The sequence below is a fragment of the Schistocerca cancellata genome, chromosome 3, assembly GCF_023864275.1.
Source record: "Schistocerca cancellata isolate TAMUIC-IGC-003103 chromosome 3, iqSchCanc2.1, whole genome shotgun sequence".
NCBI lineage: Eukaryota > Metazoa > Arthropoda > Insecta > Orthoptera > Acrididae > Schistocerca > Schistocerca cancellata.
This window is the reverse complement of record NC_064628.1, coordinates 146,912,465-146,927,531: the sequence shown is the minus strand read 5'-3', so window position 1 is coordinate 146,927,531 and position 15,067 is coordinate 146,912,465. Positions and strand designations below refer to the sequence as shown.

General features: G+C 43.3%; 1 protein-coding gene across 1 annotated transcript in view; it reads left to right on the top strand.

Moving 5' to 3' along the window:
* LOC126176167 (membrane-bound alkaline phosphatase-like) overlaps window positions 1-13,969 on the top strand; it is a 38,464-nt gene extending 24,495 nt beyond the window's left edge. Inside the window, 4 exon segments of the mRNA XM_049923309.1 lie at window positions 1,426-1,560; window positions 2,191-2,382; window positions 8,933-9,055; window positions 13,779-13,969. Coding sequence (XP_049779266.1) covers window positions 1,426-1,560; window positions 2,191-2,382; window positions 8,933-9,055; window positions 13,779-13,969 — 641 coding nt within the window.
* The last annotated feature ends 1,098 nt before the right edge of the window (window positions 13,970-15,067 follow it).

The following is a 15,067-nucleotide window of genomic DNA, read 5'->3' as shown; positions in this document are numbered from 1 at the left end:
GGTGATTTATCACCATATCTTTTGACATGCTGAACGGTGCTGCTCACAACGTTGTCCGGCGACTACAGGTATTGTTAGTGACTGAAGACCGAAATGTTGAGCATTTTCTATGAAGAACATTATCTTTGATAATTATTTCTTTTGTGCAATATGACGTGCCCTCTGTTCCTCATTTCGTACACATTTTCCGGTTCCGATAAAATCCCATCACATTTCAAGCAAATGTATCAACCTCTCTACCTACGTTATTCCGTGGAGTATTGAATGATCAAATGTTAACGGGCTTTTGGAACCCCCTATATTTCGGAAATTATAATAAGAATAAAGAGACTGTTATGTATAAGGTGTATCAAGAACATGTATCGAAAGCTGAGAGACGAAGATGAACTAATATTAAACAAATCAATTCTTAATAATACTGAATAATGACGCAGGTTAGAATTACAAGCTAGGGCGTTTTATAATAATTACAGTTACGTGTATAGCTCAACAGCCTGGTGCACGTCTCTCAACTGGACACGCCTTTGACCCCTTACGAGTCCACAAAAAACAACGGTAGTCCTACCGGGAAAAATGGGCCCTACAGATTAACGTGGAATCCGAACCATGTGTCCTTCCTGGCGAATCTTCATGTCACTGAAAGACAGACTGAGCAATTCCATGGTCCGACTGGGTTTTCATCCAGCGATCTTTCGTTTTCCAGGCACGGTGTTCACCGCTGCTCCTCCAGGCAGGACGTGTGCTTTTTAAATGAGTTGTTTTGTGCCCTTATGTTTCCCCTCAACACCACAGTATCATTACTGGTCTGCAGACTTCTCTTCCACAGTTCTACATGCGTTAAGATCTTCACATGTAGCCATCCTCTTGATCGTGCATGTTTTATAAAGTCATCCATCTTCCCATCACGTCATCGTTTCGATATTCTTATCTGTCTAGGGTTCCAAATAGAATTTTCTTGATCCATTTATCATCTACTGGCATTCTAAGTGCACTGCCCACTACCGTTTTGTTTTCATGAAAGTCACAATTATGTTCTCCGGTAGAGATGTTCCTTGTTTCTCCAAGAAATTTCATCATCATGACCCATACTTGAATGCGTAGAAACCTTTGTAAAATACTATAACACTCACGCTCCGTGGAAATTGTTACGTGTCTAGCTGAATATCTAACTCACTAATCCGTTGAGATATTGCTTGAGATTCCATTTGACAAGTAGAATTACTGAAATTTGTTATCACGTTAACTTGTATGTAGTTGGTTATAAGGTGCTTGCGCCCAAGTTTTCCAGCTTAACGAAGATGCTGCTATAAACAAACATTAAGAACAGTTTCTAAAATTTCATTTCTGACCAGGACGGCAAATATTGTAGAAGAAATTCAGTTCAACATGTACGTAACGGTCTTACTTTTATGTTGTCTCTCAAAGGTCTGTTTGAGTCATCTTACATGCAGTACCACCTGGACGCCAACAACGCAACGGAACCCCGTCTCAAGGAGCTTACGGAAGTAGCTATCAAGATGCTGGAGAAAAATCGTAATGGATATTTCCTCTTCGTAGAGGGTAAGTGCATATATACTCATGCCTTTCAAACCACTCCGAAACGTTTGGCAGAGGGCATGTCCCACTGACCTATGTATGAGGTAGCGCAGGAAGAATAATGCGACGCGGAATTTTCATGGTCACCACCATCCCAGGGAAGTTTCAGCAGTTGGGAAAGCAAAAGGCGAAAACTAATGTAAAAATGTGAACTAGCCGTCTGAAGATGAACCTATCGGTTCGAAACCGGTAAAGGCGAGATTTAAATAAATTAATAGAATTCTAAAAATTGGCTGGTTGCTGTTATCCTATATGTAAGAGTCTACCTATATTTTGTACACACACACTGGCTCAAAATGCCACTTATCGACAAAATCGCAAAAAATTAATGAAGTTAGGTATCCTATTTTTCTCGAGATGATAACTAAAACTTCGTGACTCCCTTCCGTAGTTGGCTGTTATGTGTGTCGTGGTAAGTATTCGCAACTGGCAGTGTATAACGTCGAACGGTAGAATAGGGCAATAGTTGTTGGATAGAAAATGACGAGTGAGCTTCGGGTGACAATGCCACTCGAATGTGTTGTTGATCTCGCAGCATTACGCAGTGAACGTACGTCGCAACGACTGATACTGCTCTTGCTTGGGGATTTACAGGAGGCAAGATCGACGTTGCGCACCACTCGACCCTCGCTCACAAGGCGCTCGACGAGGCCATCGAGTTGTCGGAGGCGGTGCGGGTGGCGCACGAGGTGACGGACGAGCGCGACACGCTGATCGTGGTGACGGCCGACCACGCGCACACCATGTCCTTGAGGGGCTACGCGCCGCGCGGCAACGACATCTTTGGTGAGTGACGGCCACACGGCCAACTAAAATGAGTGCGGCACAACTGGCGCTCAGCTGAAATCATCCGATGATTTATGGTGCGAACGTTAACATCAGGCTACGCTACAGATCAGACTGTTGGCACAACTGTTATTTGGCAATCACATTCTATCGATTGCCAACTTACAACCACGTTATCACCATTCAACATAAACGAGATCTATCTCGGGCTACGCTCCATAGATTCTGACAACACAACCAAATCGATCGACTGCCATCGAATGCCAGCTGTACCACACTCAGTTTTTGCGACTCATGACGGGCACTGGAAACATGTATCTCGGTACGAGAAATCACTACAAGACTAAACGAGCGTTCTGTTAACTACGTCAACCTGCGATACTCAACTTTAAAACGGCAAGTTTAATACAATGCTACTAGTTCGCAGGCCAAGGGATGTTTCATCTCGTCCGAGAACATGTTTCATACTTAAAAAAAGAAAAAAAAAGTCCACAGTTCTTGAGATTTCCACAAGTGTGAAAGACTGAAAAAGTGTGACTAAAATGTTCTCAATCCACATGGCTCCTACAGCCTACCTGGTTGTTGCTAACGTGTGTCATCATTGGAATAAGAGCGGTGACCAGCCAGCATGAGTGTGTGGACGCCAAAAACTGAGAACTGAGACGGCTAGGGCGCCCCGCGGGCCGTTCGTACAGGAAGAAAGCTGTTTGCAATGCAGAGGCCAGACACCGATAAACAAGGATGGGAGCGTCGAAACTGAAGGCGCTTTTGTTGATCGTTTAGGAGCCATATCTAGAACGTAGCCACCAGATCCGTCCGTTGTCACAGGAGAGATTGCGGCCGGTAGCGTTCCAGTTTCAGCCATTAATTAGACCATTCTATCGGTAATATTGTCGAACGATACTACAGATTTTCCAAGTAGGTACGGATTAACTTTCCTTGATAGTATTTCAAGGCAGAACAATAATAGTATTTTCCCCGTCTGACACAGAACTGTGTGTGTGTGCGTGTGTGTGTGTCGGGCAGGGGGGGGGGAGGGACTTGAAATGTGAAGTAACTTTCCATTACAAACAAAGCTATATGGACAGGATATCACCCCTTAACATATCTATTTAGAGTAAACTACACCATTTATGCTGCATCAAGATCCACATCATACAGAAGAAATTGTGACCAAGCATTTCAAAGAAAAAATCACGAGGAATTATCTCGTTAACAGTCAGTTACAACCATCACAATACACGTAATGGGATTGCTTATTCCTGCCTGTTCATTATTATACCTGTCTTTCTATAGGTGATAGCGGTATTTAGTTTGTAAAACGTGTTGCTCACGCTTTCATTTAATTACTACGAAATTGGAATCATGATGTAACTCTATCTTCTTTAGAAATTCTTAATGAGAATCCTTGATGTCTCTCGCCTGATAGATATTATCAGCTTACTGTGCAATGTAATCACTGACAGAGCATTTTAATGTACACTCCTGGAAATGGAAAAAAGAACACATTGACACCGGTGTGTCAGACCCACCATACTTGCTCCGGACACTGCGAGAGGGCTGCACAAGCAATGATCACACGCACGGCACAGCGGACACACCAGGAACCGCGGTGTTGGCCGTCGAATGGCGCTAGCTGCTCAGCATTTGTGCACCGCCGCCGTCAGTGTCAGCCAGTTTGCCGTGGCATACGGAGCTCCATCGCAGTCTTTAACACTGGTAGCATGCCGCGACAGCGTGGACGTGAACCGTATGTGCAGTTGACGGACTTTGAGCGAGGGCGTATAGTGGGCATGTGGGAGGCCGGGTGGACGTACCGCCGAATTGCTCAACACGTGGGGCGTGAGGTCTCCACAGTACATCGATGTTGTCGCCAGTGGTCGGCGGAAGGTGCACGTGCCCGTCGACCTGGGACCGGATCGCAGCGACGCACGGATGCACGCCAAGACCGTAGGATCCTACGCAGTGCCGTAGGGGACCGCACCGCCACTTCCCAGCAAATTAGGGACACTGTTGCTCCTGGGGTATCGGCGAGGACCATTCGCAACCGTCTCCATGAAGCTGGGCTACGGTCCCGCACACCGTTAGGCCGTCTTCCGCTCACGCCCCAACACCGTGCAGCCCGCCTCCAGTGGTGTCGCGACAGGCGTGAATGGAGGGACGAATGGAGACGTGCCGTCTTCAGCGATGAGAGTCGCTTCTGCCTTGGTGCCAATGATGGTCGTATGCGTGTTTGGCGCCGTGCAGGTGAGCGCCACAATCAGGACTGCATACGACCGAGGCACACAGGGCCAACACCCGGCATCATGGCGTGGGGAGCGATCTCCTACTCTGGCCGTACACCACTGGTGATCGTCGAGGGGACACTGAATATTGCACGGTACATCCAAACCGTCATCGAACCCATCGTCTACCATTCTTAGACCGGCAAGGGAACTTGCTGTTCCAACAGGACAATGCACGTCCGCATGTATCCCGTGCCACCCAACGTCGTCTAGAAGGTGTAAGTCAACTACCCTGGCCAGCAAGATCTCCGGATCTGTCCCCCATTGAGCATGTTTGGGACTGGATGAAGCGTCGTCTCACGCGGTCTGCACGTCCAGCACGAACGCTGGTCCAACTGAGGCGCCAGGTGGAAATGGCATGGCAAGCCGTTCCACAGGACTACATCCAGCATCTCTACGATCGTCTCCATGGGAGAATAGCAGCCTGCATTGCTGCGAAAGGTGGATATACACTGTACTAGTGCCGACATTGTGCATGCTCTGTTGCCTGTGTCTATGTGCCTGTGGTTCTGTCAGTGTGATCATGTGATGTATCTGACCCCAGGAATGTGTCAATAAAGTTTCCCCTTCCTGGGACAATGAATTCACGGTGTTCTTATTTCAATTTCCAGGAGTGTATTTTTTTCTCTCCAGTGGGAGTTTAAAGTTCGGCTACCGTAAGATAAGGGGAAGTACTCAAGGATGAAAATGCGCGACTAAGCTTCAGATTTGCATTTCTACTCGTAATACCGTAATACAATAGCCACTAGACACTAAAATTGCCAGCACCGTGAACGGAGCATGGAACTAACGTCAAACTGGTACGAAGTGTACAGTACCACATACTCGTAGATGTGAATGATTAGTATTTCAGCGCACATTCTATGCTCAAGCAAAAATTACACAGCAGACGTCAGAATGGTTCAAATGGCTCTGAGCACTAGGTAGCTTAACAGCTGAGATCATCCGTCCCATAGCCGGCCGGAGTGGCCGTGCGGTTCTAGGCGCTACAGTCTGGAACCGAGCGACCGTTACGGTCGCAGGTTCGAATCCTGCCTCGGGCATGTATGTGTGTGATGTCCTTAGGTTAGTTAGGTTTAATTAGTTCTAAGTTCTAGTAGACTGATGACCTCAGAAGTTAAGTCGCATAGTGCTCAGAGCCATTTGAACCAGTCTCATAGAACTTGGAACTACTTAAACCTAACTAACCTAAGGACATCACACACTTCCATACCCGAGGCAGGATGCGAACCTGCGACCGCAGCAGTCTCGCTGTTCCGGACTGAAGCACCTAGAACCGCTAGATCACAGCAGGCGTCTCATTCAGAAATCGCATTTGGATGTACGTTGCTTGTGAGAAGATCGCGTTATTGGCAGGGGGGCCTGCAGGTGTTCGTGTCAATAGGGACAAAACATTTCCCCCATAGCTGTGATCTAGAAATTTTGTGAAAATCTTTATCTGCTCATCGTTTTCTCCTGTTAGGTTAAACACTTTCCTTTTAGTACGTGGTCAATAATGTAAATATTACCAGAGTAACAGTATAATAGTAATAAATCCTTCTTTTACACTCTGAGGTTTTACATTTTCCCACTACTTAGGTTATGTTCAGTTCGTCCCTCGGTAAATCCTATTCTCGCAACAATTTTTTCCCTGTCATTTAGACTTTCGTACAGATACCATTTCCCACGTTATGTACCTTTGAACTAATACAATACGCTTCAATACAGACGTTCCCATTCGTGCATAACGTATAGTATAGCTCACAACATACAACTGTATATTTTTCTGATGTTATTCCATTTTTCATAGGTTTGTGTGTAACATCTATTTAAAGCACAACAGATCATTCTTTTAATGTTGTCAAGAAATAACGATACACATACTAGTAAGTACGCAACAGTGTTGCCCAAGAAAATATTCGTACATGTTTTAACAAATTCAGAGTTTATCTGCTTAACGTCGCTGTTACGTCACTGTTAAGTTTTACTAGGTATGGGTACTGAAACAAACATTTCGGTGTTTTGTACTGACATTGTACCAAACGTTATGGCCATTTATAAAATATTGTGATCTGTTCAAAGTGCACAATCCAACTGTTTCTGCAAATTTACAAAGATTATTTAACTTCAAGGACGTGTGTCCTACATTAGACGTTCCCTCACTTTCGAGAACCTCGGCATGTTGACTTCAGTAGACTGCAGTACACGGTTATACAGCAGTTTTCGAACATCTTGAAAGAATGAAATTTTTAATTATTTATCCTTTTCATTAGTTCATTTCCAATCCTCATTATATAACTTGAACATAAACAAATAAAATAAAAACTGAAAAATCAGTCAATTTTTTGTGAAATGATTTGCCTAAAAGTAAGAAATAACATAATGAAACATTTGCTGTGTCTTTATATGATGCTGGATATCGTGTACGGCAAATGAAATGTGTTGATGTTTGTCTAATGATTTTGTTTCTTACTCTCACGCATATTATTTCACGAAGCATTTTACCGATGCCTTTTCAAAATATTTTATTTCAAATTCACTTCAATTGTTGTACATAATTTTTACGTCACTTTATCTGTCTTTTCAGGTCAGTTTAAAGGATACTTTTCCAGGTTTTTTCCGTCATGTAACTCCGGTTTTACATGTTCATCAGCTAAATAAATTCGCAATAGAGGCAGCTACCCCCACTGACACGCCCTCTGCGGGCGCCCCTGATTATGTGTCATCTACGAATGAGGAACGTCTTCCGGCATGTGTCGGCTTTCGCCAGCGACAGGACCGCAGCCCTTGGAAGCTGCGGTTAGTCGTGTCGCTATATTACTGCTATCATAGATCGGGATCCCATGAGTTTCATGCGAATGTGTAATGAATGTCTCAGGAGAGTTATACTCAATGCCATTAAGTAACTCAAAGGCCCACTTCACTAGCGTAAGACAGAAAAGAAGTCATTCACCCAGTCGTTTAAGATCCTATGTCCATGTCACATACTAGGGATGTTCAATGAAGATTGATCATATTTTCTCACAACATACCTTTACTCTTCCTCATAATTTTGACGGTCCTTCTCAACAAACTCTGCTTTGGATGCGATGAACTTATCCCAGCGTTTTTGCCAGTATCTAAACACAAGCCTGAAATTAGTTTTTAAAGGTCCTTCAAAAAATCGTCTCCGCAGCCTTCAGTAATGTTTCTGATGATGGAAAATGCCTGCCATGAATCAGCTGAGGGAGTATAGAAATATCACACGGTGCTGAATCCGCCACAGGGGGAGGGTGATGAAGCACTTCACTGTGATTGCTCCCGGATACTCAGTAACAAAAATTACAATATTTGAAGGCAAATTACCGTCTACAGCATCCATTCAGTTTCGCGAATATGTGTTCTCTTGCACCTGATATGGACTGCAGAATATCCCTGTAGCATTTTCCAGTTATTTACGTGTGTGCAGATACAACATACTGGTAAACGATTCCACGAATATCAAAAAATGAAGTGACAAGTCTCCCAGGAGAAGCAACATTTGCTTTTTTGAGCGGATGTGCAATGAAGGATATCTCCACACTGAGCTCTGCTGCTTGCTCTCAGGATCAAAGTGGTCAAGTTTTGAAAGAAACGCTGAACTTCCTCCAATATCTGTGTTTACTGCAAGATGACCTCTTCGGGAATGATCTTAAGAAATTCAGCAGGCTTGGAGTCCACTGTGCAAAAACTCGCCTTATGTGTAGACATTCTGTCACCTACTTGCGGACAGCATCCAAAGAAATTTTCAGTATCTCGGTAAGTCTTCCTAAGGCTATTCGTCTTTAGACTTGGTCGCTCCCGCATCAGGCTCTCTTATCTCAAATTGATGCATTTACCGTACCCTATAATCCCTGAAAGCCAGTACCATCATCAAGGAATCACCTTGACAAAAGTTGGAACAACGTGCAATGTCGTACCTGGATGTGATACCCAAGCAGAATGTGGCTTGATGCCAGCCACGTTAGAAGTGGTGTTGTTACAAGAGGCGGCAACTCCATACATGAAATTTCGCATCCTACATTCTCACCAATCAACTACTAATTTAGCAACATATTATTACTTCTGCATCACATACGCAGAGTAACGAAGACTTCTCATAAGTTGTTTTTGTTTGCCTTGCACTTTGAATTTAGCACTATTAGTGTAGCTTTTAAAACTAATACAGAGATTATTAAGTTACTTATTCTGAACATATATGTACCAGACACAAATACTCCTGTATAAACAGCTTCTTTACAACTGATGTATATATAACCATTGCGCAGGATTTGCCGGCAGTGACTCCTCATCCATGCCGTATCACACTCTCGGCTACGCGAACGGTCCTCAACCTTATCTACAGACGACGGAGGACGGATCAAGGAGGAATCTGGCCGAAGCCGACATTGGTAAGTTTGCATCTGCGTTCTGTAGATAACAGTGCGTTGTGCGCATCTTTGCATACTAGAAAGATATTTGTAATGGATTCAAATCGAAAAGTTAAGAGTCTGACAAAGGGGAAATTTTCAACTAGGCCAACTGTAGGCTTATACAGTACCAATAGTCTCTTAATATGTAGTGCAGTTATATTTTTTGTGTAGGACATGTGTTGCAGACACGTCACTTAGGAGCAGAAGTAAGCTGAAACAAATGACGGTACCGCTACTTATATGTCTTGGAGGATCGATATATCAGTAGCAGTTTCGATATTTCTTTGTTGAAGTACATCATATGAGCATTGAAAGTTTTCCAGGTGATGGAAAAAGGAGCCGTTAGCAAACTGAAGTACAAGTACCAAAGAAAACGAAATTTATTGCTACATGACATCTATTTCCTTCATCTGTATGGCAGAGCGTTTCTTATTATGTTAAAGGCTTATCTGATTTCACAAAATATCTTATATATCGAACACTAACGGCCTTCCTACACATCCTTTATGTACTGCGTTTGATTCTGACAATGCTTCCCGATGAAGAACATCGTAATGTGTTCTGTCTTCTCGGAAATCTTCAGCCCAGTCGCTTATGTCACCCGATATTTCTTTAACAAAACTACGTTAGTTAGGCAAAGTTGAGGAACTCTATCGAAGTCAAAAATACCAGCCAGAGCTCCCTCTGGATCCCGCGAAAAAATTGGGCAAGCATGCTTTCATGTAATCAATGCTTACGGGATCCTCGTTGATACGACAGATGAGTCGTTTGCTCTTTTTCTTTTTTTTTTTAAGAATATCATCATACTCCCATCCTAATAAGTGTTACGTATCTGTAAAGCAAATTGACATGAATGAAATAAAAGTGTACATCTGCATCTCTGTGGCCTTTTTAAATACTGTAGCTAAAAGTAACTTTTCTGACTCAGATAGTGGACCCCATACTTCAGTCTATTTTGTTGTGTTTTGAGACGTGTGGTGCAGCTCGCCACGATTTCCTCTCTTGTGCCAATCTATTCATCTCAGAGCAGCACCTGCAATCTGAGCCCCGCCATAAACTTTTGAAAGTTGAGGGGAACTTACAACATTTTCCCACCATAATAAATAGCGGTTCCCCTACTATGAGAATGATAGTTACATCTGTTTGGGCCCTCTTACTCCTATTTCTTTTTAACCAGTCTACAATAGTTGAAACCTCTAACATGAACTCCTTACCTCCTTCTGTAAAGCATGTTTAGTGAATGTGATTGGCATCTAAGTTGTTGTTGTTGTTGTCTTCAGTCCTGAGACTGGTTTGATGCAGCTCTCCATGCTACTCTATCCTGTGCAAGCTTCTTCATCTCCCAGTACCTACTGCAACCTACATCCTTCTGAATCTGCTTAGTGTATTCATCTCTTGGTCTCCCCCTACGATTTTTACCCTCCACGCTGCCTTCCAATACTAAATTGGTGATCCCTTGATGCCTCAGAACATGTCCTACCAACCGATCTCTTCTTCTGGTCAAGTTGTGCCACAAACTTCTCTTCTCCCCAATCCTATTCAATACTTCCTCATTAGTTATGTGATCTACCCATCTAATCTTCAGCATTCTTCTGTAGCACCACATTTTGAAAGCTTCTATTCTCTTCTTGTCCAAACTATTTACCGTCCATGTTTCATTTCCATAAATGGCTACACTCCATACAAATACTTTCAGAAATGACTTCCTGACACTTAAATCTATACTCGATGTTAACAAATTCCTCTTCTTCAGAAACGCTTTCCTTGCCATTGCCAGTCTACATTTTATATCCTCTCTACTTCGACCATCATCAGTTATTTTGCTCCCCAAATAGCAAAACTCCTTTACTACTTTAAGTGTCTCATTTCCTAACCTAATACCCCCAGCATCACCCGACTTAATTCGACTACATTCCATTATCCTCGTTTTGCTTTTGTTGATGTTCATCTTGTATCCTCCCTTCAAGACACCATCCATTCCGTTCAACTGCTCTTCCAAGTCCTTTGCTGTCTCTGACAGAATTACAATGTCATCGGCGGATCTCAAAGTTTTTATTTCTTCTCCATGGATTTTAATACCTACTCCAAATTTTTCTTTTGTTTCCCTTACTGCTTGCTCAATATACAGATTGAATAACATTGGGGAGAGGCTACAACCCTGTTTCACTCCCTTCCCAACCGCTGCTTCCCTCTCATACCCCTCGACTCTTATAAGTGCCATCTGGTTTCTGTACAAATTGTAAATAGCCTTTCGCTCCCTGTATTTTACCCCTGCCACCTTTAGAATTTGAAAGAGAGTATTCCAGTCAACATTGTCAAAAGCTTTCTCTAAGTCTACAAATGCTAGAAACGTAGGTTTGCCTTTCCTTAATCTTTCTTCTAAGATAAGTCGTAAGGTCAGTATTGCCTCACGTGTTCCGTATTTCTACGGAATCCAAACTGATCTTCCCCGAGGTCGGCTTCTACTAGTTTTTCCATTCGTCTGTAAAGAATTCGTGTTAGTATTTTGCAGCTGTGGCTTATTAAACTGAATGTACGGTAATTTTCACATCTGTCAACACCTGCTTTCTTTGGGATTGGAATTATTATATTCTTCTTGAAGTCTGAGGGTATTTCGCCTGTTTCATACACCTTCTCACCAGATGGCAGAGTTTTGTCAGGACTGGCTCTCCCAAGGCCGTCAGTAGTTCTACTGGAATTTTGTCTACTCCGGGGGCCTTGTTTCGACTCAGGTCTTTCAGTGCTCTGTCAAACTCTTCACGCAGTATCGTATCTCCCATTTCATCTTTTTACCTACTTGATCCTCTGCTGCCTTCACTACTTCATCCCTCAAAGCTACCCATTCTTCTTCTACTGTATTTCTTTCCCCCATTCCTGTCAATTGTTCCCTTATGCTCTCCCTGAAACTCTGTACCACCTCTGGTTCTTTCAGTTTATCCAGGTCCCATCTCCTTAAATTCCCACCTTTTTGCAGTTTCTTCAATTTTATTCTACAGGTCATAACCAATAGATTGTGGTCAGAGTCCACATCTGCCCCTGGAAATGTCTTACAATTTAAAACCTGGTTCCTAAATCTCTGTCTTACCATTATATAAACTATCTGATACCTTTTAGTATCTCCAGGGTTCTTCCATGTATACAACCTTCTATCATGATTCTTAAACCAAGTGTTAGCTATGATTAAGTTGTGCTCTGTGCAAAATTCTACCAGGCGGCTTCCTCTTTCATTTCTTAGCCCCAATCCATATTCACCTACTACGTTTCCTTCTCTCCCTTTTCCTACACTCGAATTCCAGTCACCCATGAGTATTAAATTTTCGTCTCCCTTCACTATCTGAATAATTTCTTTTATTTCATCATACATTTCTTCAATTTCTTCGTCATCTGCAGAGCTAGTTGGCATATAAACTTGTACTACTGTAGTAGGTGTGGGCTTCGTATCTATCTTGGCCACAATAATGCGTTCACTATGCTGTTTGTAGTAGCTTACCCGCATTCCTATTTTCCTATTCATTATCAAACCTACTCCTGCATTACCCCTATTTGACTTTGTGTTTATAACCCTGTAGTCACCTGACCAGAAGTCTTGTTCCTCCTGCCACCGAACTTCACTAATTCCCACTATGTCTAACTTTAACCTATCCATTTCCCTTTTTAAATTTTCTAACCTACCTGCCCGATTAAGGGATCTGACCTTCCACGCTCCGATTCGCAGAACGCCAGTTTTCTTTCTCCTGATAACGACATCCTCTTGAGTAGTCCTCGCCCGGAGATCCGAATGGGGGACTATTTTACCTCCGGAATATTTTACCCAAGAGGATGCCATCATCATTTAACCATACAGTAAAGCTGCATGCCCTCGGGAAAAATTACGGCCGTAGTTTCCCCTTGCTTTCAGCCGTTCGCAGTACCAGCACAGCAAGGCCGTTTTGGTTATTGTTACAAGGCCAGATCAGTCAATCATCCAGACTGTTGCCCCTGCAACTACTGAAAAGGCTGCTGCCCCTCTTCAGGAACCACACGTTTGTCTGGCCTCTCAACAGATACCCCTCCGTTGTGGTTGTACCTACGGTACGGCTATCTGTATCGCTGAGGCACGCAAGCCTCCCCACCAACGGCAAGGTCCATGGTTCATGAGGGGGGGGGGCATCTAAGTATCAGGAAGAAAAACATATACATTAGACAGTAATATTAGCTTGTAAGACAAATGCAGGAATGGGAGATAGCACATGTCGCCCTGTAGAAAGGATGAAAAATGGAACGTAATCTAGATGCACGATCATTCTATCTGAGGGTGAGAGTCTCCGAGTATCACCCTCGGATGACGAGCAGCACCGGCAGCAGATGTGGCTACTCAGGAAAGAGAGGCTTAGTGTATATATATATATATATATATATATATATATATATATATATATATATATATATATATAAGCTTTCTCCAATCTTCCTTCTTTTCTAACTTATTCGTGCGTCTATAGAATGCTTTAAGCATTTGTGTTTCACAGTTAATTTTAAATTTCCGGGTAAGTAAAGCTGCAACTCCGTTGAGACACGAACAATCCAACTAAGCTTCGTTTTATGTACCTGCACAGCTTAGTACCGTGTGGCACCAGGCCCTGTCTTAGTCATTAGCTGTCAGGTCAAATGTAAATGGAAGCCCAGAAAACAAGTAGTTAAACTAAGGGCTGTGCTTCTATAGGTGACAAGGAGTACGAGTTCCCGTCTATGGTGCCGCTGTATGTGGAGACGCACGGTGGGGACGACGTGGCTGTGCTGAGCCGGGGACCCTGGTCTCACCTGCTCACCGGCGTCTTCGAGCAGAACTACATCCCCCACGTCATGGCGTACGCCGCTTGCGTTGGCAACGGCCTCACAGCCTGTCACAGGTGACACTTCTACACTATCTTCCCTCACTTACTCTCAAACTTTTGTGTTAGTCCCTCTAGCCACAAGGTAACGCAGTGGTCAGTAAACTGGACTCACAATCTGGAGGACTACGACGTAAACCCGTGTCCCGCCTTACAGATTTAGGTTTTCCGTGATTTGCCTAAGTCTCTTAATTCAAATGGTTGGTTTCTATGGAAGGGTACGGCCGATTTCCTTCTCCGTCCTTCCATAATCTGAGCTTGAGCTCCGTCTCCAATGACCTCCTTGTCGACGGGGACGTTAAACACTAATCTCCGTCCCCTGCACTTACTAGAACTATCGTGAGTGTACACAGGACATGGGCAAGGAGTAGGGAACGAGTGGGGGACTGAGAGTGTCGGAAACAGTGTCAGTTACCATTACCTTCCCCCCACTCGTTAATCCTTGACAATTACCACCATCTGCACTACTCTTTCTGTTTATCTCTCGGCCGCTACAATTTTACCATCTACTCCTCCCCCCTAGAGATTAACTGTAGCTAGAGAGATGACACATATCCTACCGACCTTCAGTTAACACTTTGGGGCTGAGAGACGGTGGGAAGTATGTGAAACTAAACCCTGTTCCGTGACGATTCGACTTCTACAGTGTGAGACATCTTTGGAGAATATGTCTCCTACAGTCGGAGACGCAACGTCAGGAAATTGTTTCATATATATAGGCCACGGGGAATCAGCCCGGAAGTTTTATCTGGGGTTACAAAATAAAATACAAAGTTTTGATGTCCCACAATTATATTTACTTCACCGTTCTTTGTGAACCGGTTTCCACTTTCCATCCACATTCAAGACTGAACAATACATTATATTCAAACATTTAAAGTATGAGAATATAAAGGCTAAAACAATAGACGAATCAGTACTGACAAAATCTCATGTTATACGAACAAAGTAACTGCTGGATGAGATGGACAGGCACAAAATATAACCCAGTAGTGTGTGCCAATACTCACTGTTGCCTTCTACGTTCTTATAATCTTCTAGTTTAATGTAATATAAGGCTTATTTGATCGTAGCTTCATTGTTATTACAATATGGTACTGCCTTTTTGCACAGACAATAG